Source organism: Pelodiscus sinensis, chromosome 9, assembly GCF_049634645.1.
Source record: "Pelodiscus sinensis isolate JC-2024 chromosome 9, ASM4963464v1, whole genome shotgun sequence".
Classification (NCBI taxonomy): Eukaryota; Metazoa; Chordata; order Testudines; family Trionychidae; genus Pelodiscus; species Pelodiscus sinensis.
This window is the reverse complement of record NC_134719.1, coordinates 11,261,999-11,286,901: the sequence shown is the minus strand read 5'-3', so window position 1 is coordinate 11,286,901 and position 24,903 is coordinate 11,261,999. Positions and strand designations below refer to the sequence as shown.

General features: G+C 42.7%; 1 protein-coding gene across 2 annotated transcripts; it reads left to right on the top strand.

The window, feature by feature from the left end:
* Positions 1-141: 141 nt before the first annotated feature.
* Positions 142-24,304, top strand: LDLRAD1 (low density lipoprotein receptor class A domain containing 1). 2 transcript variants are annotated; one of them, XM_006133464.4, is made up of 6 exons: positions 142-4,667; positions 5,075-5,129; positions 10,480-10,620; positions 14,495-14,632; positions 18,099-18,227; positions 19,300-24,304. In XM_006133464.4, exons 1-6 carry the CDS (start codon positions 4,647-4,649, stop codon positions 19,443-19,445), a joined length of 630 nt encoding a protein of 209 aa, XP_006133526.3. In that variant the 5' UTR covers positions 142-4,646; the 3' UTR covers positions 19,446-24,304. The 2 variants fall into 2 exon arrangements, with proteins under 2 accessions (XP_006133526.3, XP_075792137.1); XM_075936022.1 differs by having other exon boundaries at positions 142-8,241.
* The last annotated feature ends 599 nt before the right edge of the window (positions 24,305-24,903 follow it).

Sequence of the window (24,903 nt, the reverse complement as noted above, 5' to 3'; positions counted from 1 at the left end):
GCATTGTTACTTGAAACGTTACTATACTAGGAATAAAGTCTAGGACTCAGTAACTCCTATAAGCAGTATCGGCGGGAGGTGGAGGGGGACCTGCATTCCTGCAATGAGATTCTTGAGGTATTAATTTCTATAAACAAATTTATATAGCTTAAAGGACCTGACTTCTACGCTATTGTACATCTTTTGTATCCAGGTTTTTCCCATTACCACATTTGATTCTGATAATTAGTTGTTACTACAGTAAGAACTGCTGGAATTAGACCGATTCACTCATCTTGGCACTAAGATATTGTTTAACTACTATGGGAGCAAACCTAGATCCTATATGCTAGTTAAGATGGCAAAACAATTTCTATTCAACTTATTTTCAAATACTCAGACTCTTGAAGTACTGTATACAGTAACTGGGTTTTGGGCTCTTCTCAAAGATGGAAAATTAAATTGCCCAAGCAATTGTAGATGAGGGACCAAATACTTCCTCCTCTTCCCCCACCCATATAATTGTGCATCTCTCCTCTTACTTTGAGAACTCGGATTCCTAAGCATAGAAACAAGAACCCTGCTGTATCGGTGGCTAAATCAGCTATACATGATTTCAGTTACAAAAAACTAGTAGTAAAATAACTAAGCTATGGCCACTGCACCATAGATACCTAGGACTCTGGTAATTCCTACTAACTGGCAGTGGTGGAAGTTCACATGCTTGCATCTCCCCTTACAAAGCTCACAAACTTTACTTCACAGATACAGAAACTGAGGGGCAAAGGCAGTTTCTGATTGAGCTGTAGTTGTCTTAACACTTCATCTCTCATCTTGGTTCTTACCTTCTACTCTAGAGCAAAGTGTTTGCTGGTCTCTGATTTCTTAATGATAGACAAAGATGAAATGTCCTGGCTGGTTCTCAGGCTTAGCATCAGAATATGGATTTACAAGGATTAGTTAGCTCTATGTGGCTCCTGAGGGGGATCATGCTGGAGTAAGGATCATTCCAATTATTCAGAATGATCCCTGAAAAAGGATGTTGAATCACTAGCATTCGTGGGTATGTGCTGTGCTGTCACGTGTGATGTAAGAATTTAAGTAAAATCCCATTTTAACTCTTTTTAAAAGAGCCAAGTGGGAGGCACCTATTTGTAGAGGCACATTCTCATGGTCTTACTTTCCTCAATACCAGCTGTAAATACTGCAGATGCAGTGATCAAAGGCAATTATACTCAACATCCCTGTCACCAGAACATCCAATTGAAATTCCTAGGACATCAACTTAACCTGCTATTTTTTGGTCTAAACTTGGAATATTTTAACATCTGCCAAACCAGTTGTAACTTTATATTTTTTTTCAACCCAGTAGTCTTCTTAAACAGCAGCCCTAACAGAGGATATTAGAGTTCCTTAAGCTGCTGGATCTTTTTTTTGTTTTGTTTTGTTTTTTTGGGCCATTTGAACGGAGCATTTTTAACAAACTTCTAGGGCACTGGTATGTTTTGTGTTCAGTGCTTCCCACACCCCCAGAATATGTTGTGCTAGGCAGTCATCTAAACTTGGAATCTTGCAGAGGCAGGAACTAGTCTGTTACACTTGAACAGTATCATGCTATTGAAACGGGAGGAGGGGAATCTTAAACTATTAAAGGATTCAGAGGGGTAGCTGAGTCTGTAACTAAAAAGACTTAAAACAATGAATAGTCTAGTAGCATCTTAAAGACTAACAAAACATGTAGGTGGTATCATGAGCTTTTGTGGGCAAAACTCATACCATCTGCTTATTAGAGGATTGTCAGTCTTAGACAAAGGCTGATTTAAGATGTGTGATGGGCTGAAAATTCCAACTTAACTAAGTCACCTTGGGCTACCCTTTGCCTGTTATGTGGAAACTGATACATGGTAGAATACTAGAGCTGGAAGGGACCTTGAGATATCAAGTCCAGTCCCCTGCCCTAGTTTGAAATGTTTCCTTTTCACTCCTAATCTCTCCAGAAATAGAGGCCCAGCAACTGATTCTGCTTTAGTGTCTGTGAGGATGGTTCCTTTAGTTATTTCACTGTGCTTCAGAAAACCAGCCTATGCCCTGGTTGCTATAACAAATCAACTTCATTTAACTTTCCCATTGAAATAGCTGTGTATATGCCCATCTCTAAATCACAGTTGTAAGGCTAGCTCGCTATCTAGCTGTCTCCTTGTCCTTTCACCTGTCTGATTTCCAGGAAGGTGACTGGCATTGCAGCATGTCTGGAAAGTTAATTCTGCTTCTGCCAGAGGCTGCTGTGCTCAGTAAGCTCTGTTCTGCTCATTTGCTAGTGAAATAGTATATGGGACAGTTGAATTGCAGCAGTGCACTGTGCTGTTCTTAGGTGGTGGTGTATGCTCACTGTTTTACCTAGGATTCACACAATATACCTGCATTGCTAGGAAAAGCTCTGATCTATCCTCTGAGCTGCTGTTATCCCCTCTTATTTACCCCCTTATCTCTAGAATTCCAGCCCAATTTCCATCTGCAGTCCTCCTGTCACCCCATTTCCTAATCAGTTTCCCTTCCCCCACAGGTGAAGTATGATGAGCTACTCCCATAGTCCAAAGTTGGATTTTGGAGGAAGGGAAGTATGCGCCTTGCCAAGAACTAGTTTGCCTCCTGTGGAGGAGCAGATGCTAAGATGAGCCTAGCATAATACTTTAGACCAAGCCAATGTCCTATGCTAGAGTAGAACAAACACATGTGCCTTTTTCTTGCACAGTTAGGGGAGGAAGAGGCACAGGCTCTCTTTCCTAACCCAGTGCCTTCTCTGTGAAGATGTGCTGGTACCAGTGAAGCTGGGAGAGTACATGCAGGCTACAGGGAAGCAGTATCTGCCCTTTTTGATACGTGCACCCATTAGCTGGTCAATTGGACTCACAGCTGCCAGCAGTGAAAGAGAGCCTGAACCACATAGCAGTGGAGTTAAAATGAGAGGCACAAGGAAGACACACAGAAAAAGGTGCTGCTGTTTTGAATATTAGGTTTAAATTAGCTGGTGCTTTTTTTTCTACCCTGCTGTCAGTTCTTGGGTTTGTTTTCAAAGTGCACACACAAACTAGAAAGACAAGGGGGAGAGGCAAAAAAAATCCCTGTTCAGCTGGTTTGCTATGTCCTGCCGTCAACATCTACAGTAGAGGGGCTGGAGAACTATCTAGACTACATAGAGCACTTTATTTGCTCAAAGCATGGTGCCAGTATAAATTGAGCCTGTGTGGTCCTGCAGTATAGGTACCTCTCCCTGTTTCATGCAGGGGAAGCAGGACTGAATCTCTTCATGGGTTTTAACTCTGATTTTTGAAAGAGACCCCTCCTCCTTCATGCCAATGTAAAAGAAGGAAATCAGGCCAGCTAAGATCCTAATTGTCAGACGTGCTGAGCATCTGTGAAAATTCAGACCATAAGGGTACCTGTACTGTCATAAAGCACCCCAGGCTGGCCTGGGGTAGCGGATTCAGGCTTGCAGGGTGACAAAATTGCACATCTCTATACAGAAGAATCTTTATTTTTCAGACCTTCGCTTATCCAACATTCCGTTTTATCCGATGGGCTGTCCGCTGTCATTTGCTGCCCGCCAAATTGACGAATAAGAACACAGCATGTACAACAGCTTATCACGAGTGCAGTCGTGCTTTTGTTTGATGTCTGTTTTTTCATTAGAATTATTAATAAATTGAGTTTCTACATATTTATACTTAGATTTTTTTAGTATTCCATATTATCCGATATTTCCGCTATCCGACCATCCTCTGGTCCTGTTTAGGTCAGATAATTGAGACTCTACTGTATTTGGGCTAGAGCTGGAGTCTGAACTGTGGGCTTCCGTGAGGGTCGAGGATCCTTCAGGGTGTCTGTTCTGGCACAGGGTCTGTCCTTTTCCTAATGGCCATGCTTTAATTTCCCTTTCAGCTTGGGGCTGATTGGGGGGGGAGGTCTATTTCCTTTTTAGCACTTTCCCTCAAACCAAAAGGGGAGCCTTTCCTTGCCTGGCTGGCTTTCCCTGAAGGGAGAGAGAAGAAAAAAGGACTCTATCAGGCTAGCTCAGAAGGATAGGCTTTCCAGTGGGAAAAGCCAGGGCCGTGACAAGCACGTCCAGAAATCTCAGACCAATGTTCAGTGGCAGTTACCTGCTGGCAGCACATATTCCTTCCGGTCTGTTTAACACAATGACACTCAATCTTCCAGCTGAGGCCAGCCAACGCAGACAGACGCAGCCTTTCCTGCAGCTCTGCCAAAGTACCTCCTGCCTTGCCAGGCCAGCCCCAAGTTCAGCTGTAGTGTGCTGAGCTGTGTGGTGTTTGCTAATGTGTCCACTAGGGACCAGCCTATGACCATCCAGATGCTCCCTCACTTCACCTGGAGGCATCAGACTTTTCTCTGCTGCCTCTCCTGCCGTCCATCATACCCTTATCATAGGTGCCTGACTGAAGATCAGAATGACTCTTTCCTGCCTACCTCTGTTTCTCGTAGTAACCAGGTAACACAGGGGCAGTGCCCTTCATGGTGTAGGCTCCTATTCAAACAGGGCCATCTGAAAGAGACTATCTGTTTGCAAACAGCATGGCTGAACTCTGTCCTGGAAAAAACTTCCTAGGCTTTTTCAACTATTAAGTAAAAGATTGTGGCTACACCTAAATATGAACAGAACTCATCCTCAGGTAATTTTATCCCCTTTGAAAAAATGTAATAACTTTTTAAACAATGTCTTGATATGCATTCAGTTTGTCTGGCATCTTTCCTGCTTGTTACTGTACAATAACTAGTAGTAGATATAGAAGTAATGCCCCCCAAAAGAAAACATTTCAGATCCTAAATGTTGACATTTAATTCACTTTTGCTTTACAATGGGCAAATGAGATACAAAGCTGAATTAGCAATCATTTTGCTCATGAAATATCTCCCCCATTTTAAGATGAAATTATCTTTCTTGGTATATAAAACTCAGAAGTATAAAATGTGTCCCCATATAAATGACACAAGCAAAAGAAAAACATAGCTAACATTATTTGAAATTACCAGAAAAATTGCTGCTGTACGCTACATATTTCATTTCTGTTATTTACAGAGAGGTTTTGGTGGAATCTCATTTGACTCAACAAAGTCTTCCATTGAAGAAAGAGGTAATTGACAAAGCATAATTGAGTGGCTTGGTAAAGAAAGTAAAAATCAGTAGATACATTTTTCTGATCCACTTGATATAAAATACAAGTAATGTTTTACAGTTTCTTGACGGGCTTTCCATTCACTAATGATTGTTTAATAAACTAAAGGTTTTGTCATAAACACATGTTCTATTTTCACATGCTCATGATTTTCTGAAATGTTTGCCTGTGGAGATGAACAGTTCCTTGTATAGAATCAAAGAAAACTAGAACTGGAAGGGACCTTGAGAAATCATCAAGGCCACTCCCCTGCACTCCTTTTGCACTCTGTACAAAGGTGAATGTATTTGTTCCAAATGAGTCCAAAATCTCATCTGCTGTGGTGCAAAGGCCATGCTTCTGTTCATGTTTGTACACCACTGAGCACAGCAGGCCCCTGACCAATTGCTAATGAAATGCAAACACTATTGCAGATAAACACTCAAGGTTAGAAAAGAAAATAAGGTGGAACCTGCAATGTAACTCTACTTCAGGGGTGGGGAACCATTTTTGGATTGGGGGCCACTGACCCACAGAAAAATCACTCGGGGGTCGCACACAAGTGAGAAGCAAAAAACAAAAATCCCTCACTGACATGGTCCCTGACTGAGAAGGAGAAAGACACTCGCCCCATTACTCTTGACACCAGAGTCTGGAGGGGGGGCAGCCTAGTAGATTTTGTGCTCCAGCCACTCCGTAGGGTGCTGGGGGTGGGGGCCTGGAATGACAGAATGGGATTGCCAAGGCTCAGGGAGAACCCTGAGCCTCAGGGGCTGAATCCAGGCAAGCTGGAGGTCGCATCTAGCACCCAGGTCTTAGGTTCCCCACCCCTGCTCTACTCCTTTACTCTGATGTATTATGATAATCTTTAACTATGTGACTTTGTGCTGTTTCTCAAACAATATACTGAAACCATTTTTACCCCCTCAATTACTTTTGATACGTGAGTCTATTGAAATGTGATGCTGAATTTGTAGACATAACATGGATGTATAAGTGGACAGAATTAAGGGTTTCAGCTTTAATTTTCATGTTTCCTGCTGCTTGGGCACTTAACAGTGCAACCTTAAAGTTGTAAAAATGCAGTTCTAGCATTTCATCACCTAGATTTTGCTTTGTTTTTTCTTTTAAAAAATACTTTATTACAACTCTAACTAATTTTTTCCCCTCTGGAAATTTAAGTAGTCATTGAGAGGGTCTATTTTGTAACCATTTTTCATTAGTATTGGCTGTCCCTAAAGCAGAATGTAACACTAGTGGTGAGAGTAGGCATCTTAATGCCCTAAGTGAGTACCCTGCTCCATTAGGACATAAAAATGGCTAGACTGGGTCAGACAAGTGGTCCATCTAGACCACTATCCTGTCTTCTGACAATGACCACCTGTGCCAGATGTTCAGAGGGAATGAGTTGAAGAGGGATTATTGAGTCATCATCCAGCCCTGGTTTCTATCAGTCAAAGGTGTAGGACACACACAGCCTTTGAATGTATCTAATTCTTGTTTGAACCCATATACTACTGGCCTTCAAAACATCCCCTGTCAATGAGTTCTACAGGTTGACTGAATTGTTTTTGTTTAAATTAGCTGTCCATTAATTCATTGGGTAGCCCCTATGTGAAGGGATAAACACTTTTTCTCCACATCATAACTTTATAGATCTCTATCATATTTCCCTTCAGTTTAGAAAAGAGACAACTAAACACATCAAAGGGCACATCTGTTTTTGCATGAAAGTTACTCCATACGTCTAATAGTTTTGCTTTTTCTCTGTATCTTTTCCAATATATCTTTGTTGAGATGGGCCAAACAGAACTGGATGCAGTATTTTGAGATGTGGGGATTTAGATAGTGGCATTATAATCTTCTGTTTTATTATCTATTCCTTTCCTAGTTGTTCCTAATATTCTGTTAGCTTTTTTGACTGCTGCTGTACACTGAACAAATGTTATTAGAGAACTTCCATGATGATCCCAAGATCTCTTTCTTGAGTGGGAATAGCTAATTTAGATCCCGTAATTTTTTATGTATGGTTGAAATTATTATTTCTAATGTGTATTACAGGCAGTCCCCGGGTTACATGGATCCGACTTACATCGGATCCCTACTTACAAACGGGGTGAGGCAACCCCGCACTAGCTGCTTCCCCCCAACAGACCAGGGAGACGCGAAGCTAGCGCCCCCTTTCCATCCCCCCAGCAGACCAAGGAGACGCGGAGCGGCTTTTCTCAGCAGACACCTCAGCTTTAGAATAAAGGACTGAGGGAAGTGAGGTGTGGGAGAATAAAACTGAGCTCTGGAGAAATGTTTGGCTAGAGTTTCCCCTACTATATGTACCAGTTCCGACTTACATACAAATTCAACTTAAGAACAAACCTACAGTCCCTATCTTGTACGTAACCCGGGGACTGCCTGTACTCTGAATTTATCAACATTGAATTTCATCTGCCATTTTGTTGCCCACGTTCCCAGTTTAGCAAGATCCCTTTTTATGTCTTTGCAGTCAACTTTGGCTTTTACTGAGGGTAGTTATTTTGTATTGCCTGCAACACTGCCACTTTGCTGTTTACCCCTTTGTCCCAATCATTTAGGAAGATGTTGAGCAGCAGTGGTCCCTGTACAGATCTTTGGAGTACTCTGCTATTTACCTTTTCCCATTGATTGATGAGGTCTGAGTTCCCTTGACAAAAGCCATGTTGACTCTTCCCCATCATTTTGTATTCATCAATGTCTACTCATTCTGTTCTTTACTATAGTTTCAACCAATTTGCCTGCTACTGAAGTGTAATTTCCAGGATTGCTTCTGAAGTCTTTTTTAAATATCAAGATTACATTAGCTATCCTACAGTTATTTGGTAGAGAGGCTGACTTAAGCATTGGGGCCATGTCTACTCTACAGATAAGATCGAAGCTGCTGCAGTCGATCTTCCAGGGTTCGAATCAGTGGTTCTAGTGAAGACACGCTAATTCGAACTGAGAGGGCGCTCCTGTCTATGCCGGTGTCCCTGCTTCCACGAGGAGTAAGGGAAGTTGAAGGGAGAGTGTGCTCTCTTTGACTTCCCGCACTGTGGATGGCGCCAAAATTTGAGTTAAGGTAAATCAATTTAAACTACACAATTAACGTAGCTGAAGTTGCGTATCTTATTTCGAACTTATCCCCTAGTGTAGACCAGACCTGGGTGACCTATCACCGTTAGTAGTATGGCAATTTCATATCTGAGTTCCTTCAGAATCTTGGGTGAATACCATCTGGTCCTGCTGACTTTTTATTAGAGCCCTACTAAATTCCCAGTCCATGTTTGTCAATTTCATGGTCATAGGATTTTAAAAATAATAAACTTCATTATTTCAGCTATTTAAATGTGGAATTTCACAGTGTTGTAATTGTATGGTACCTGATCCAAAAAGAAGTTGTGTGTATGGGGGGAGGGTGGTGTTTCAAGGTTATTGTAGGGGAGCTGCAATACTGCTAATCTTTTCTCTGTGCGGCTGCTGGTGCTGCCTTCAGAGCAGGGCAGCGGAAGAGTGGCAGCTGCTGGCTGAGCCCAGTTCTGAAGGCAGAGCCACTACCAGCAGCAGTGCAGAAGTAAGCATGGCATGCTATGGTATTGCCATCCTCACTTCTGCACTGCTGCTGCCATGGCACTGGCTAATGTGCCCCCTCCAAAATAACCTTGTAATTCACACACACTCCACACAACATTGTTTTGGGTCAGGACTCCACCCCTCCCCCCGTGAGAAATACCAGTCTCCCTGTGAAATCTGTATCGTATAGGGTAAAAGCACACAAAGACCAGATTTTGTGGGAGGAGACCAGATTGCACAGTCTGTAACACACTCTTCATGGCTGTGAATGTAGTAGGGACCAACTTATTACTATGAATTTATCAGTTCGTTCCAAAGCCTTCTCTATTGACACCTCAATCGGGGTTTGCTCTTCAGATTTGTTATCTACAAAGTTCATCTCAAGTGTGGAAACCTCTCTCACACCCTTTACAGTGAAGACAGATGTCAATAATTCATTGTTGTTGAGAGTTTTGCCACTGACTTAATGGGGCCAGGATTTCTTCTGGGAATCTATTTCTAGCCCTGCCAGTGACTGTCTCTGTTATTTAACTCTCCTGTAAAATGACAATAGCTTGCTTTATTGTAGGGTTGTACAGTAATGCCCTCACCTTTGTAAAGGGCTTTAAGCTTTCTGGAGGAAAGATACTGTAACAGCGCAAAGTTCTTCTCATTTTATTTTACACTTGAATATGTTTAGTATAATCTTGAATTTAACCTTTCATTCAGCTCTTGCACATTATCTCATGTGTGCATGTTTCAACTTACCATGTCACCGGTCTGTGGGAATTGACAGTATTACCAAGGAGTATGGTGTTTTCTCTTTTACTGCCTAACTCCTTAATAACTGATTATGCGCATAGACTTTTGAGATATTAGAAGCAGAGCTGAGGTATAAAAAGAGTTTGAATGTTTATTTTAATTTTTAAACCTCCATTTGCTCCTTTTGTATTTGTTTTGCTGCAAATATTCTAGTGAACAACCTTAGTTAGCACAAATCAGCTCTTTGGTACACGGACCATCTTTTTGTTCCGTGTTTATGCAGAACATACCACACCGAGGTCTTGGTCCATTACAAGGGTTCCTAAGCAATACCACTACACAAATAATAAATAAGTAGTTACGTAACCAAATGTTAAGATCCAATGGTCACGGAAAGGACATTCTAAACAGTAACCACCAACAATGTGACTTCTCAGTTTGAAATTATACTTTCCCATATGTGCCTTTTTGTGGCTCCATGCCATAAGACATCCACCCATATTACAAAACTGATACTGGGTGATCCGTGAAACCAACCAACACAGCCCATGCTTTGAATTGCCCATATTTCCAGTTCTTCTTTGCTCCAAAACAAATTGGGAAAACATTGAATACTGAAAGAAAGTGAGCATTTTTCCAGTTCTTTTTACTTAAACTGCAGTTTACAATGTCCAACTCATTTTAGCCCCCGCTTGTCACTCTGGCCAGAGCCAGGCCAAGGTACAGGCTGACCGGGCTACTGCCCGGGGCACCCCCATTGTAAGCGGTGCCGCACGGGGCTGCCGGGCTGGGCATGGGCAGCACCGCACATGCTCCGCGCACCCGGGGCAGCACCACACATGCGCTGAGTGCACGGGGGCGAGGCTGCACATGTGCTGCGTGCCTGAGGGCGGGGCCGCACATGCATCACGCTCCCAGGGGCGGCACCGCGCTCCCGGAGCCCGGGGCACACAAATGGCTCGGGCCGGCCCTGACTCGGGCATTGCCTTCCCTTTTATTGTAACAGATTGCTGCCAGGAATGCGGCATGTGGTTAAGCTGTACTCGAAGATGCCTTTGTGTCTCCCTCATTGCACTGCTCATACTCGGTGTTGTAGGTGCTGCCATTGGTCTTACTGTCACATTTGGACTCCCACCTCCTACTCCAGGTCAGTGAGTTGGTTTTTTTCTGTCTGAACAAGTTAGTGAATCTCCACACGAAGTGCTGCCATTTTTTTCAATGAGTTAGACATTGAAGAATAGTGATAGAGATGTAGCCGTGTTAGTCTGGGGTAGTTGAAGCAAAATGCAGGACAATGTAGCACTTTAAAGACTAACAAGATGGTTTATTAGATGATGAGCTTTCGTGGGCCAGACCCACTTCCTCAGATCAAAAAAGTGGGTCTGGCCCACGAAAGCTCATCATCTAATAAACCATCTTGTTAGTCTTTAAAGTGCTACATTGTCCTGCATTTTGCTTAGACATTGAAGGCGCCACTTGAAACCCGGGGACAGGGGAGAGGAAGAGGAGAGAGATTAAAGTGCTTCTCTCCAAAGTCTTGGTGACGAGAATGTACACTTCTCCTTGGAGCGTCAGTAGGATTGTTGTAAAACAAAAAAAAGCAGTCATGTAGCACTTTGAAGACTAACAAGATGGTTTATTAGGTGATGAGCTTTCGTGAGGCAGACCCACTTCCTCAGATCATATTCTGAAAGTGAATTGGCATGACCATTATATAACAAAAGGGATACAATGAAGGAATAAACAAATTATACAGTAACGAAACAACTACAGAAGGTGGGGGCGAGGGGACGAGGAAGAGACAAGGAAGGAGGAAATTGCTTATTGTCAGAGTCAATTAAAGTGGCTAATCTTGATATTCATAGTAACTCCAGAGGTGGGGAGGCTGTCTTTGTAATGCGTAAGGGAATTATCATCTATATTAAGGCCCATTCGCAGCATGTTGAATTTTAGTATAAATAAAAGTACTGAAGTCTCTCTCTCTCTGTAATCTGGTGTTAAAGTCTCTTTGAAGTAAGATGGGTGTTTTCAGGTCTTTAAGGGAATGGCCAGTTTGATTAAAATGTTGGCTAACAGGTTTTTCTGCATGGAGATGTCTGATTTGTGAGAATTGATTCTCTGGCGAAGTGACTGAGCAGTTTGTCCAATATACATTGCAGAGGGACATTGCTGACACGTGATGGCATATATCACATTGCTGGACGTACAGGAATATGAGCCCATGATCGTATAACTGACATGGTTAGGTCCAGTGATGGTGTCTACAGAGTAAATATGTGGACAAAGCTGGCAACGGGGTTTGTTGCAACGGAAAGTTCCAGGGTTACTTTTAATGTGGTATGCTCTGTGGTTGTTAGTAAGAATCTTCCTGAGGCTAGGTGGTTGTCTATAGGAGAGTATAAGTTTGTCACCCAGAGCCTCTTGGAGTGTAGCATCCTATTCCAGTATAGGTTGTAGGTTATTGATAATGCACTGGAAGGGTTTCAGTTGGGGGCTATAGGTGGTGACAAGTGGTGTCCTATTGTTGATTTTCTTGGGCCAATCTAGCTGGTTTCTGGGTATTTGTCTGGCCCTTTCAATCTGTTTTTTTTACTTCCCCCAGTGGGTAATTGAGTTTTACGAATGCTTGGTAGAGATCTTGAAGTCTTTGGTCTCTGTCAGTGGGATTGAAGCAGATGCGATTGTATCTAAGGGTATGTCTACACTACAATGTTAGTTCGAACTAACATTCATAGGCGCTACACTAGCGCTCCGCTAGTTCGAATTTAAATCGAACTAGCGGAGCGCTTAGTTCGAACTAGGAAAACCTCATTTTACGAGGATTAAGCCAGTTCGAACGTACTAGTTCGAATTAAGGGGTGTGTAGCCCCTTAATTCGAACTAGTGGGAGGCTAGCCCTCCCCAGGTTTCCCTGGTGGCCACTCTGGCCAACACCAGGGAAACTCTATTGCCCCCCTCCCGGCCCCGGACCCCTTAAAGGGGCACGGGCTGGCTACGGTGCCCGTGCCAGGTGCAAGCCTGCCAGCACCCAGCCAGCAGACCCTGCACCTGACACGGCACAGAGCCACCCACCCGATGCCCCCCAGCCCACCCCCTCTTCCCGGGACCAGGCTGGCGGCTCCCGGGAGCTTGCCCGGGACCGCAAGAGGCGGGCACCTTCCTGGGCTAGTGCAGACATCGTGGACCTCGTCCACGATCTCCGCACTAGGCACAGGAAAGTGGCCGGCTAGGGCAGGAGAGCTGCCAGCCTGGCCACCCAGGAGCAGGTGTGCATGAAAATCAAGGGGGTCCACTGAGACCCTGAGCCCTGAGCTTACAATGGCCGTACTGGGTCAGACCAAAGGTCCATCTAGCCCAGTAGCCTGTCTGCTGACAGCGGCCAACACTAGGGACCCTGGAGGGGATGGACTGAAGACAGTGACCAAGCCATTTGTCTCGTGCCATCCCTCTCCAGCCTTCCACAAACTTTGGGCAGGGATACCACTCCTACCCCCTGGCTAAGACTACTCCATGGACCCAACCTCCATGACTTAATCTCACTTCCCTTTAAACTCTGTTCTAGTTGTAGCCTTCACATCCTCCTGCAGCAAGGAGTTCCACAGGTTAACTATTTGCTTTGTGAAGAAGAACAACTTTCTCTTACTAGTTTGAAGCCTGCTACCCGTTCCTTTCCTTTCCTTTGGTGTCCTCTAGTCCTTCTTTATGGGAACTCATGAAGAACTTTTCTGAATGCACCCTCTCCACCCAACCCCTGCTTTTAGAGACCTCTATCCTGTCCCCGCTCCATCTCCTCTTTTCTAAGCTGAACAGTCCCAGTCTCTGTAGCCTCTCTTCATATGGGACCTGTTCCCAACCCCTGATCATGTTAGTTGCCCTCCCCTCTCCCAGCCTTTCTCTTCCCCTCTCCCACCTCCTTTTCCCAGTCTCCCCCAGTTTTGTTCAATAAAGACAGAGTCAATGTTGGAAGAAACGTTATCTTTATTTTGTACATCAGGAAGGGGGCTAGGGAAGGGTAAGTGGAAGGAGGTGAGGGAGGAATGGGGTACGAGCCCCCGATGGGGAGGACTGGGCTGGCTCTGCGGGCTTCTGGAGGTGGAAGCTCTCCTGCAGCCCCCCAATTGCCCCCTCTTCCCAGATGGCAGCCTGCGGCAAGTGCAGCCGGTCTGATGGCCGAGTGCTGTGATGTGCCCAGTGTGGGCACTCCGGGCACTCCAAGCCAGGACTGGTTTTCAAGCGGGGCACCCCTGAGAACTGTCTGTCCGGAGTGGGGGTCGGGTCCCTTTAAGCGCAGCCCTCGGCTAGCCTGAGACAGCAGCTCCATGCTCTAAGTCCTCCTCTGATGCCCTGCCAGCACTGCTTCCGGCCATCCTTAAGCCCTGTTCAGGGTCCACTCAATGTGGACGTGCTAGTTCGAATTAGCAAAACGCTAATTCGAACTAGTTTTTAGTTCTAGACGCGTTAGTTTGAATTAGCTTAGTTCGAATTAACTGTACAGTTAGTAGACATACCCTAAGAGCTTGACTATAGACGATGGATCGTATGGTGTGTCCTGGATGGAAGTTGGAGGCATGTAAGTAAGTGTAGCAGTCTGCGGGCTTCCTGTAGAGAGTGGTATTGGTTGGTTGTAAATCTCCAATACTTTGTGTGGGTAGCATAATCACATTTTAATACACATAGGCTCTATTGCAGTAGTGCATGTTAGGTGGTAGGATCCAGGTCCTGATGGACTGTTGGTCACTTTCAGGATGGCAAATGAATTCCTGAGGTTTCTAATAATTTTCTTGTGGCTAAAAAAATCTGTTTGATCTGGTCCATGTGCTCTTAGTGAATGTGGAAATGTCTGTTAGATCTGATGATCAGATGGCAAGTCTGACAAATTGGGTTGGGTGTGGGATGTTTTAGGTGCTTATATAAGACAAAGCCCAGCATATCAGGACTGTCCCTGTAAAATCAGGACATCTGATCTCTCTAGTTAGCTCAACCCTTATCTAAACTCGTTTATCTCCTGGCTTTCTTTTCAGTGAACCGTTTCTGTGTGACTTCAGGTAACCAGACTGGCTTTTTATGTGATGATAGAGTGACTTGCCTTCCAGCCAGTCGGATCTGCAACAGAATCAGAGACTGTGTTAATGGAGAGGATGAGCAGGAAAAATTATGCAGTAAGCATTTTTTTTAACGTCTTCTCCCTGTGCGGATTTCTCTAGCCCAGTGCCAGATTTATGCACAAGCTAAGTAAGCTACAGTTTAGCACTTCAGATTATAAGAGGCCTCTAAATACAAAAAATTACTGGTTATTAGCTGCATCCCTGCCTATGTACTGGTATATATACAAATATAAAACTTTATTATTTCTATTTTCATAAAAGAGGAGACTAAGGGGGCGGGAGATATGATAGAGGTCTATAAAATCATGGCGGCTGTGTCTGCACTGGCAAGTTATTCCGGAAAATCAGCCGCTTTTTTTTTGCAGAAAAGCACATCTAGATTGGCCACAGATGCTTTTTCGCAAAAAGTGCTTTTGCGGAAAAGCGTCCTGCCCTGTTAAAACTTTTCCGTTAAAAGCATTTCCGGAAAATCATGCCAGTGTAGACGTAGCCAGCAGGTATGGAGAAAGTGAATAAGGAAAAGTTATTTACTTGTTCACATAACATAAGAACTAGGGGTCACCAAATGAAATTAATAAGTGGCAGGTTGAGAACAAACAAAAAGGACGTTTTTCTTCATGCAGTGCACAGTCAACCAGTGGAACTCCTTGCCAGAGGATATTGTGAAGACCAGGACCGTAACAGGGCTCAAGAAAGAGCTAGATAAATGTATGGAGGTTAAGTCCATTAGTACTTATTAGCAGGGCTTGATGAACGGCAGCGAAAGCCACTAGCCAGCCCTGCGCTGCATATGCGCAAGACCCGCTTTGCACATGCGTGCACTGCAAATGAATGGGACGCCTAGCTGAAATCTACTTTGTCGAGCTCTGCTTATTAGCCAGAATGGGTAGGAATGGTGTCCTAGCCCTCTGTCTGTCAAGCTGGAAATAGGTGACAGAAGAGGGATCACTTGATGATTACCTGTTCTGCTCACCCCCTCTGGGGCACCTGGCATTGGCCACTGTTGGAAGACAGGATATTGGGCTAGATGAACCTTTGGTCTGGCCCAGTATGGCCGTTCTTATGTCCTTTCTGTTAGAATAATACACATTTTTTGATAATGCTATATGGTCTCTTACATAAGAACATGAGAAAATAAGAATGGCCAGACTGGGTCAGATCAAAGGTCCATCCAGCCCAGTATCCTGTCTGCCGACAGTGGCCAATGCCAGGTGTCCCAAAGGTAGTGAATCGAATAAGGTAATGATCAAGTGATCTCTCTCCTGCCATCCATCTCTACTCTCTGACAAACAGAGGCTAAGGACACCATTTTTTACCAATACTGGCTAATAGCCAGGGCTCACCGAACCATGATGAGCTCCGCTCACCAGCTGCGCTGTCCGGCGATCTGTGCATGCACAGATCACCCGAACCCGGCTCTTCCGGGTAACAATCTACTCACCACGGGCGATTAGATTGTATAATTTGTCGAGCCCTGCTAATAGCCATTTATGGACTTAACCTTCATGAATTTATCTAGTTCTCTTTTAAACCCTGTTATAGTCCTAGCCTTCATAACCTCCTCAGGCAAGGAGTTCCACAGATTGACTATGTGCTGTGTGAAGAAGAACTTCCTTTTATTTGTTTTAAACCTGCTGCCCATTAGTTTCATTTGGTGGCCCCTAGTTCTTATATTATGGGAACAAGTAAATAACTTTTCCTTATTCACTTTCTCCACACCACTCATGATTTTATAGACCTCTATCCTATCCCCCCTTAGTCTCCTCTTTTCCAAGCTGAAAAGTCTGGAGAAAGGGGTAAACAGTGAGATGGAAAAGTTTGCAGATGATACTAAACTCTTTAATCTCTGCTCATATAGGACCCTTTCCAAACCCCTACTCATTGTACTTGCCCTTCTCTGGACCTTTTCTAACGCCAGTATATCTTTTTTGAGATGAGGAGACCACATCTGTACGCAATAGTCAAGATGTGGGTGTACCATCGATTTATATAAGGGCAATAAGATATTCTCCGTCTTATTCTCTATCTCTTTTTTAATGATTCCTAACATTCTATTTGCTTTTTTGACTGCTGTTGCACGCTGCATGGACATCTTCAGAGAACTATCCACGATGACTCCAAGATCTCTTTCCTGATTAGTTGTAGCTAAATTAGCCCCCATCATATTATATGTATAGATGGGGTTATTTTTTCCAATGTGCATTATTTTACATTTATCCACATTAAATTTCATTTGCCGTTTTGTTGCCCAGTCACTTAGTTTGGTGAGATCTTTTTGAAGATCTTCACAGTCTGCTTTGGTCTTAACTACCTTGAGCAATTTAGTATCGTCTGCAAACTTTTCCACCTCACTGTTTACCCCTTTCTCCAGATCATTTATGAATAAGTTGAATAGGATTGGTCCTAGGACTGACCCTTGGGGAACACCACTAGTTACCATCTCCATTCCTAAAATGTACCATTTATTCCTACCCTTTGTTTCCTGTCTTTTAACCAGTTCTCAATCCATGAAAGGATCTTCCCTCTTATCCCATGACAACTTAATTTACGTAAGAGGCTTTGGTGAGAGACCTTATCAAAGGCTTTCTGGAAGTCTAAGTACACTATTTCTAATGGATCCCCTTTGTCCACATGTTTATTGACCCCTTCAAAAAACTCTAATAGATTAGTAAGACATGATTTCCCTTTACAGAAACCAAATTATGTTCCTCTGTGTGTCTGACAATTTTATTCTTTACTATTGTTTCAACTAATTTGCCTGGTACTGATGTTAGACTTACCAGTCTGCAATTGCTGGGATCGCCTCTTAAACTTGGCATAGCTTAGGGCCTCAGCATATCTTCATCCTGCCCTGTTTCAGCCCTCTTAGGCATGCTCATCACACTCCCTTGTTTCCTCATGTTTTAACCCTCCCCTTACTCATGGCTCCATATTTTAGCCGGAACTCTTCATAACCCAGCTGCTGAGAGACTGATTTGTTCAAGGCTGTGAAGGGAGTTGTGAAGAACCAGAAACAGAAGAATCCAGATCCCTTGTTTTGCACTTGTGAGCCTTAACCATGAGGTCCCCTTCCTCTTTTGTTGAAGTTAGTCATAATATGAGTAAGTGGCCCTAGTGACAGAGCATCATATTAGCATGCAGAAGATTTGGCTTTGATTTATGGTTCAGTCAATGACAGAAGAGATAGACTTGTTAAAACACTGGGCAGGGATCCTGGAGGTCTGGGCTGTGCACCTGGCTCTGTTGCAAACTTCCCATAGGACTTTGGGCAAGTCACTTAACCTCTTCGTACCTCAGTTTCCCCATTTTAAATGGAGAATAAGAACATTTCCCTCCATCTCCCGGGGGGAGGAGGCACGTAGTTTAATATTTTTCAAGTGCTTTTGAGATCCTTGTATGAAAGGAGAAAAGAGAAGTGTAAAATAATTAGCTTGTAATTGGCTTCTTAGCCATTATATTTATGTCCAATTGTTGAGTGAAGTTAGAACATTTCACTATCTTCAGGTATCTCCTCTTATAGTTGATCTGCCCAGTAACCTTCCAGGATATTTGATCTTCCGCTGCAGCAACCCCACATACTGGATCTATGCTGATATGAAGTGTAACGGCGCAAATGACTGTGGAGACTGTTCTGATGAGAAGGGGAGCTGTAAGTCAGCTGCTTTTTTTACTGATGTAAACTATAATTAAAGGGTTTGGTGCTTGTAAAAGATAGTGGACTGACAGTGAGAGAGACTGATAACTGCCCTTTACCCACAAAACAGAACGTGAGTAAAAACAGTGCAGACTTCCTGTCATCCCACAAAGGTACTTCAACCTTAACCTGGAAACACCTGTTGTTCAGGCTCTCTCACCTGCTTAGTCCTTGGTCTCTCTGCTGAAACAGCACGTATGCTGGATGTGGTGGGTTTGTTATGCAGACATCTGTTCAACAGGCATTGGATTGTCTCCACCAATTTAATTTTGCATCAACTGCCAAGCAGACATCTGATGCTAATAACTCCTGATCACTACCAACTTGGGCCATATTCAGATTAATGACCTAGAGGGGAAAGGCTTCATAGTCCATTGCCAATCCCCTGAACCAGTTGTTCTCTGGTACACACTGTCTTTAGATTGACTTTTTTTCTCAAAAAATTCCTGTCGCCAGCAGTACAAATTCAAAATGAATAGCCGATCCTTAGGGATGTGTTCAGCAGCTTACTGAGTGCCAGCTGGAATTAAACACTGCTTAAAAAAAGGTCATGTTTGAAATTGGAAGCTAAAGGTTGGGATTTGCAAAGTAGTCTTGGAAAAGTAGACATGTTTTCCACTGAAACTAATGGAATTGCGTATCTGGGTCACTTAAACTGTTTTGAAAATCTCAACCACAACATGAAGACCTGAACTGATGTGTATCAACAGTTGTATCTAGAAGAAATTCAGATAATAACATTTGTGTCTTATGAATGTTGACTGGCTGTTCCTCTCACAGGTAGCTAAACTGTTCCTGACTTCTGCCTCAGGGTCCTCTTTACATGTACCCACCACTATCTGCTGCCTCTAAGAAATTAGGTGGCTGTTTAAGGTTAAATATGCTCGTGCTGGATGAAAGATTTTCTTTTTTTTTTGCATTTTTTATGTCTACTAGGTGAGAGTTCATATCTGCCAACATAAAGTCTAAAACATAATTTGTAAGAAAAGCAGAAAAGTCAATGGTCCCTCTTTTCTTTTCTCCTTAGTGGCCAGCTGCCCTCCTTGTGGGACTCTGTGGTGGAGCTGCACCCCGGTGTTCTATAGGTATTGCACTTGCATTCCCAGGACCCTCTGCCAAGACAGAATCCAGCACTGCTCAGACTGGTCTGATGAGTATATCTGCAATAGATGAAGTTACTGGAGCTGAGTGGTAGCTACACACCCCCTAGGGCATGGTCTGCGTTCTCCTGATGCTTTAACACCTTGGCTTGAAGTTTTCGTCTGAAAACAACAAGGCCTAGTAGTTTCCTGACAACCATGCAACAACACTGATAGGATGACGTGTGCTATAACAGACTGAACATAGGACTGGGAGCCAGGAATTGCACAGTACTAATCCCGTGTCTGTGGCTCACTTGCTGTGCGATCCTGGGCATATCACTCACCTTTCTATGTGTTGATTTTCCCATCTGTGAAAGAGGGATAAAGTACTTTGACAATACAAAGTGCTGTCTATGTGTCAAGGTTATGATTGTTGAGATGAGATGTATATACAGACCTACAGGGATTCTTAAAAAAACCATTAAAAAACAACAATGGTCCTGTAGCACTTTAGTGACTAACAAAAATACATAGACAGTATCATGAGCTTTCATGGGCACAACCCACTTCTTCAGATGACAAAAATAGAGCAAGAGGCACCGAGGTTGAATTATAAAGCAGAAAAAGAGGGGATGTAGGAGGAGAAAGTGCCTGCAATGCCCCACTGCCATGTATATTGGTCAAACTGGACAGTCTCTATGGCAAAGGATTAATGGACACAAATGAGATATTCAAAATGGTAACACAGAAAGCTGTTGGAGAATATATTAACTTGTCCGGGCACTCACGCATGGATTTAAAGGTGGCTATTCTCTTACAAAACAATTTCAGGAATCAACTAGAGAGAGAATCTGTAGAACTAGCCTTCATATAAGTTTGATACTATCTCGCAAGGCCTAAAAAAAGACATGAACTGGATAAGCTGTTGTATTCAACACTCAAGTGACATCAAAAGATCAGTATTAGATACTTACAGCCTACTCTATTAGCCTCATTTAGCACGGACACTTTAGTTGACAGGTTTTTTTCCTTTCCTTCTCCTCTCCCCTTTTTCTCCTTTATAATTCAACCTCTGTGCCTCTTGCTGCATTTTTGTCATCTGAAAAAGTGGGTTGTGCCCATGAAAGCTCATGATACTGTTTATATATTTTTGTTAGTCTCTAAGGCGCTACAGGACCATTGTTGTTTTTTAAGTTTTTTTAAATTACAGACTAACAAGGCTACTCCCCTGAGGGTGCATCTAGACAGCAGCCTTCTGTCGGAATAAGCTACACAATTCGTGCTATGCAAATTTCATAGCTTATTCCAAGTCTAAATCGAAAGATCTTACTTTGAAATTTGGCACTATATTCACAGCACCAGATTTCAAAATAAGGCACTATTCCGACAAATCCCTTAGCCCTCGTGGAACGAGGTTTGCAGTAATGTCAGAATAGTTTCTGGGAAATAGTGAGCACTTCTAAAGACACAGCATTGCTATTTTGGGATATTTCCAATATCCCAAAAGAGCAACACAGTCTAGGTGTACCCTGAGCCTACAGGGACTCTATTGTTTTTCTTTCCTTTTTAGGGAAAAAACCCTCAAATTCAGATTATTATAAAATAATAATGACCAACTAAAATAATAATGAAGACCAATAAATGACCTCTTACTCTTTTTGGTTTTGATAACATCAGTGACTTCCAATTGATCACTAATTTGTTAACATGCAAGGAAAGGAGGAGAAATTCCCTGAGTCTTGTATAGTGTTAAACTACATGAAATCGGGTTGCAATACTCATTGCTGTCCATCTATTTAAAAAAAATCATGTAAATATCCTCTGAAATGAAATTGGATATTCTGCAGAAGTAGATGTGAAAATGAGGGGAAATTTTAAAAATAAGTGATATAAAACTGCTAGCTCTATTCTTTCTGTAGTTTGTTGTTGTGAGGCATGAAGAAACCATTTATTAACAATATTGTATACATTGTGCTGTAGTTTTCCCTTTTGTAACTGATTCTAAAGTGGTCCCTCCAATGTTTGTGAAAACACCAATCACTCATCCCATGGTGAAATACTAATGGGTATATTGGTGGCTGGAGGCCAGGTGGACAAGATGCAACAGTGGGCGAAGGGCCACCCCAAACAGTGGTGCAGAAACTGTCCCTAATTGACAGAATAAAATGGGTGACAGACTATTAAAACAGTAATTAACACGTTAGCTCAGGGAGTAGAACAAAATGGAGGAAATAGGTGAGAAGAGAGCCCCAAAGTGATTTCCTCTCTCTTCTGTTCCAGGCCTAAGAAAGTGTAGATAAGGGGTGGAGTCTAAATAAACCACATGTGAAGTTCACAGCAGTCTCTAAGCAGTCTGTGTGCACAGAGGGAGTATCCTGTGACAGAGAGAAAGTGAGTCCTTTCTTCCTCCTATAACCTGTTACTGCCAATATAAGCCTTGTGAGTGATAGAGTTTGAAGGATATTTTCTCTTAGGATAGAATTGTGGAGTGGCAGTTTTCTAAGCGCAAGCACAGGATTAAACTGCTAGTATATGTTTTGTACCAGGAAGTATGAAAGTCAGAAAATAAACAGTTCAGTAGCAGCACTGAGAAAAGCAGGCCATAGAAAATCAGGTGTCCCATCTGTTTCTCTAGGTGTCTAAGTGACACAGAGCCCATTATCGGTTCATACATTAATGAAATAGCTGCATCAGGGTCAGTGCTTGAGACTTTCAAAGTAGTTTGAGATTTACCCAGGTGTCTTCCATAGGAATAAAAGGAAGAGCTAATCCCTTTAGACCAATTTGAAAAATCTCAGCCAGTGCAGTCTAATTAGGCATGTTATGCTTGAAGGCACTATAACACTGACCGACAGAAACAAACCTAGGACCTCTGGACCTTAGTGCATAAGCCTCTTCAGCTTCAGCTAAGAGCAAACTGGTTCTCAACTAAGGCCATAGAGCACACATTCTTTTTCTCTGTAAGTGGTCTAAGTGCCACTGCATGGGACAGTGAACCACACCCAGCAGGTGTGTGGGTTACAGAAACAAGACTTGATAGTAAACACAATAAATCTGTTTATAAATAAGAAATAAGCATCAGTCAGTATTTCCCCTAGTCGCAACACTACCTCAGTTCATACCTGAGCCCATTCCTTTTCTCTGTGTTCTGTGCATTCTAAAACTATGCGTGTCACCATGATTTGTGTACATGCAAAATGTTGATTGTTACTTGTAACTGGGATACAGCGGTAGATCTGAAACCTCCTTTGTAAAATAGCTTTACTGTTTTTCTGACTCATGATTTTATCTTGAATGAAACAGTAAAATCTTATGTCATGGAACAGCAACTATAGCAACCTTTAAAGTAGTATTTGATAACCTATCCCTGCAGAGCTGTAAACCAAGCAATAATGGATGGCTTCCTTTTCTTGTTTGTAGAAAATGTTGTAATGTATTTAATGCTCCAGCTAAGAGGAGACACACTTATAAACCATTAGTTGCCTAAGTAAATATTTTCACTTCAGAGTTTTAAGAATTCCAGTACAAGACCCAAATGTTAATCAGAGATTCCTAGTTGTTTAACTATTAATGGGAGATTAATGGAATTTGAAATACAGGTCATGTTCAGTAGTTCTGATTTACAAATCACTCTGCCTAATTTAACACTTCAATAAAGCTGATATTCAGTTGGTAAATTAAGCTTTGTTTTAATCATTATAATCATGGCTTGTGTTCCTCATACTAACCCAAGGAGTGTCTTGTGGCAATCTACAGGGAAAATATTTGCACATTTCTTAAAAGAAGTGAGGATGTGGAAATAACACTGCCGACCCTTCTGTTCTACGTATGAGCAACATCCAACTCCCCTTGAACTCAATGGAGTCTTGTTGACTTCAGTGGAAGTAGGGTCAGGTCCCAGTTGGGTTCTAATGTCCTAGGCTGTTTGACTGTGTAGTGGCTTTGTGACAGCTTGAAGGCACCTATAATAAACAGTGTTCATTGCATTTTTCCAGCATTGTAGGTACAAGAGAGCTACATTTAAAGGCTATGTCTACACTGGCAGCATCTTGCGCAAGAAAATGTCCACACTGCTATGTGTGAGCTGTGCTTTTGCGCAAAAGCGGGTGGGCAGTGTGGACACGCTGCAGATTATTGCGCAAGAACGGCTGTACTTACACAAGAAGCCGCAAGTGTAGACATAGCCAAAATGTGCTGCATCCAAGGGAGCATTCCAGGAAACAGAAAGGTAGCACAGTAAAAAGAAAAAATGCCTTGTTTATCACACAATACAGAATTAGCCATGGAACTCATTGCCACAAGATACTACAGAGACCAACACTTTAGGTTGTTTCAAAAAAGGATTTGTCATTTGTATGAATGAGACCATCCATAGTTACATTAGTAAGGATAAAAATAATGAATTTGCAATGGATATGAACCTGGATGTTGCAGAGCATAAACCAATCTGTAAGTAAGGAAGTATCTTATTCTGTAACTGTCCACTACAGTGTTTCTGGTTTCTTCTAAGCATCTAACTGCACATCTATGCTGCATGGCTATTTCAGGATACCAGGGGTCTATACAAGCCGCCTGTTATTTCAAAATATTTTTCAAAATAACAGGTGCACTATTTTGCAATCCTGGTAAAACTCATTGCACGAGGGATAAAGAATGGCTCAAAATAGCACATCATTTCAAAATAACATCAAAATAAGATACGCAATTTGCGTAGTGCAAATTGTGCATCTTATTTCAAGTTAAGGGTGCTGGGTAGACGCATCCTAATACTGACCATTGTCAGAAGCTGATGGACTACTGTTTTGATCTTGATGGGCAATTTCTATACTACTTATTCGATAGGTGTACAATACATAAAAGTGTTCTAAGTTATTTTATAGACTAAGAACTGAATCTCTCATCTTAGACAGGATGTCAAAATTGGGCATCATAATCAATAGATAGGGATTGGGCTGGGAAAGAATAGGGTTTACAGCAATAAGCATTTATACAGAAGCCCATGTTGGCTTTTGGACCCACGACCAATTTCATGGGCTTCTGGGTGGTGAGGAACCGAGCGCTTTTGGTGGTTTTTGAGAACCATTGTTTTTGAGAACAAGGCAGGATGGTAAATGTCCAACTTAGCAGCCACTATTAATATACCCAATTTTTGACACATGATGGAGGAAGGCACAGGAGTATAGACCCTATGCATAAGATGGAGAGAGACCCTCTTCTTAGCATATGTGCTACACATGCATCAGGGTGGCATCTGACAAGGATTCATCGCTGAATTTGGGCCAATAGCTGGTTGGATCAGTAGCTTCCCTGGTAGGCTAGGTACTGACTGGGAATGTGAGAGGAACCCTCATCCATGCCCTGCAGAAAGGCCCTAAAAGCCAAGAGGTGGTGGAACTGTCCTAGATGGCATGTGCATGTAAATCTGCTTTAATTATTTTTACAATCCTTTGTTTTGTGGTGACATGATTGTAAATACGTAAGTAGAACCACAAACCGAAAATGTGGGTATACCTTCCTGTCTCTTTAGCAGGCTGAAATAAAGACCCCAC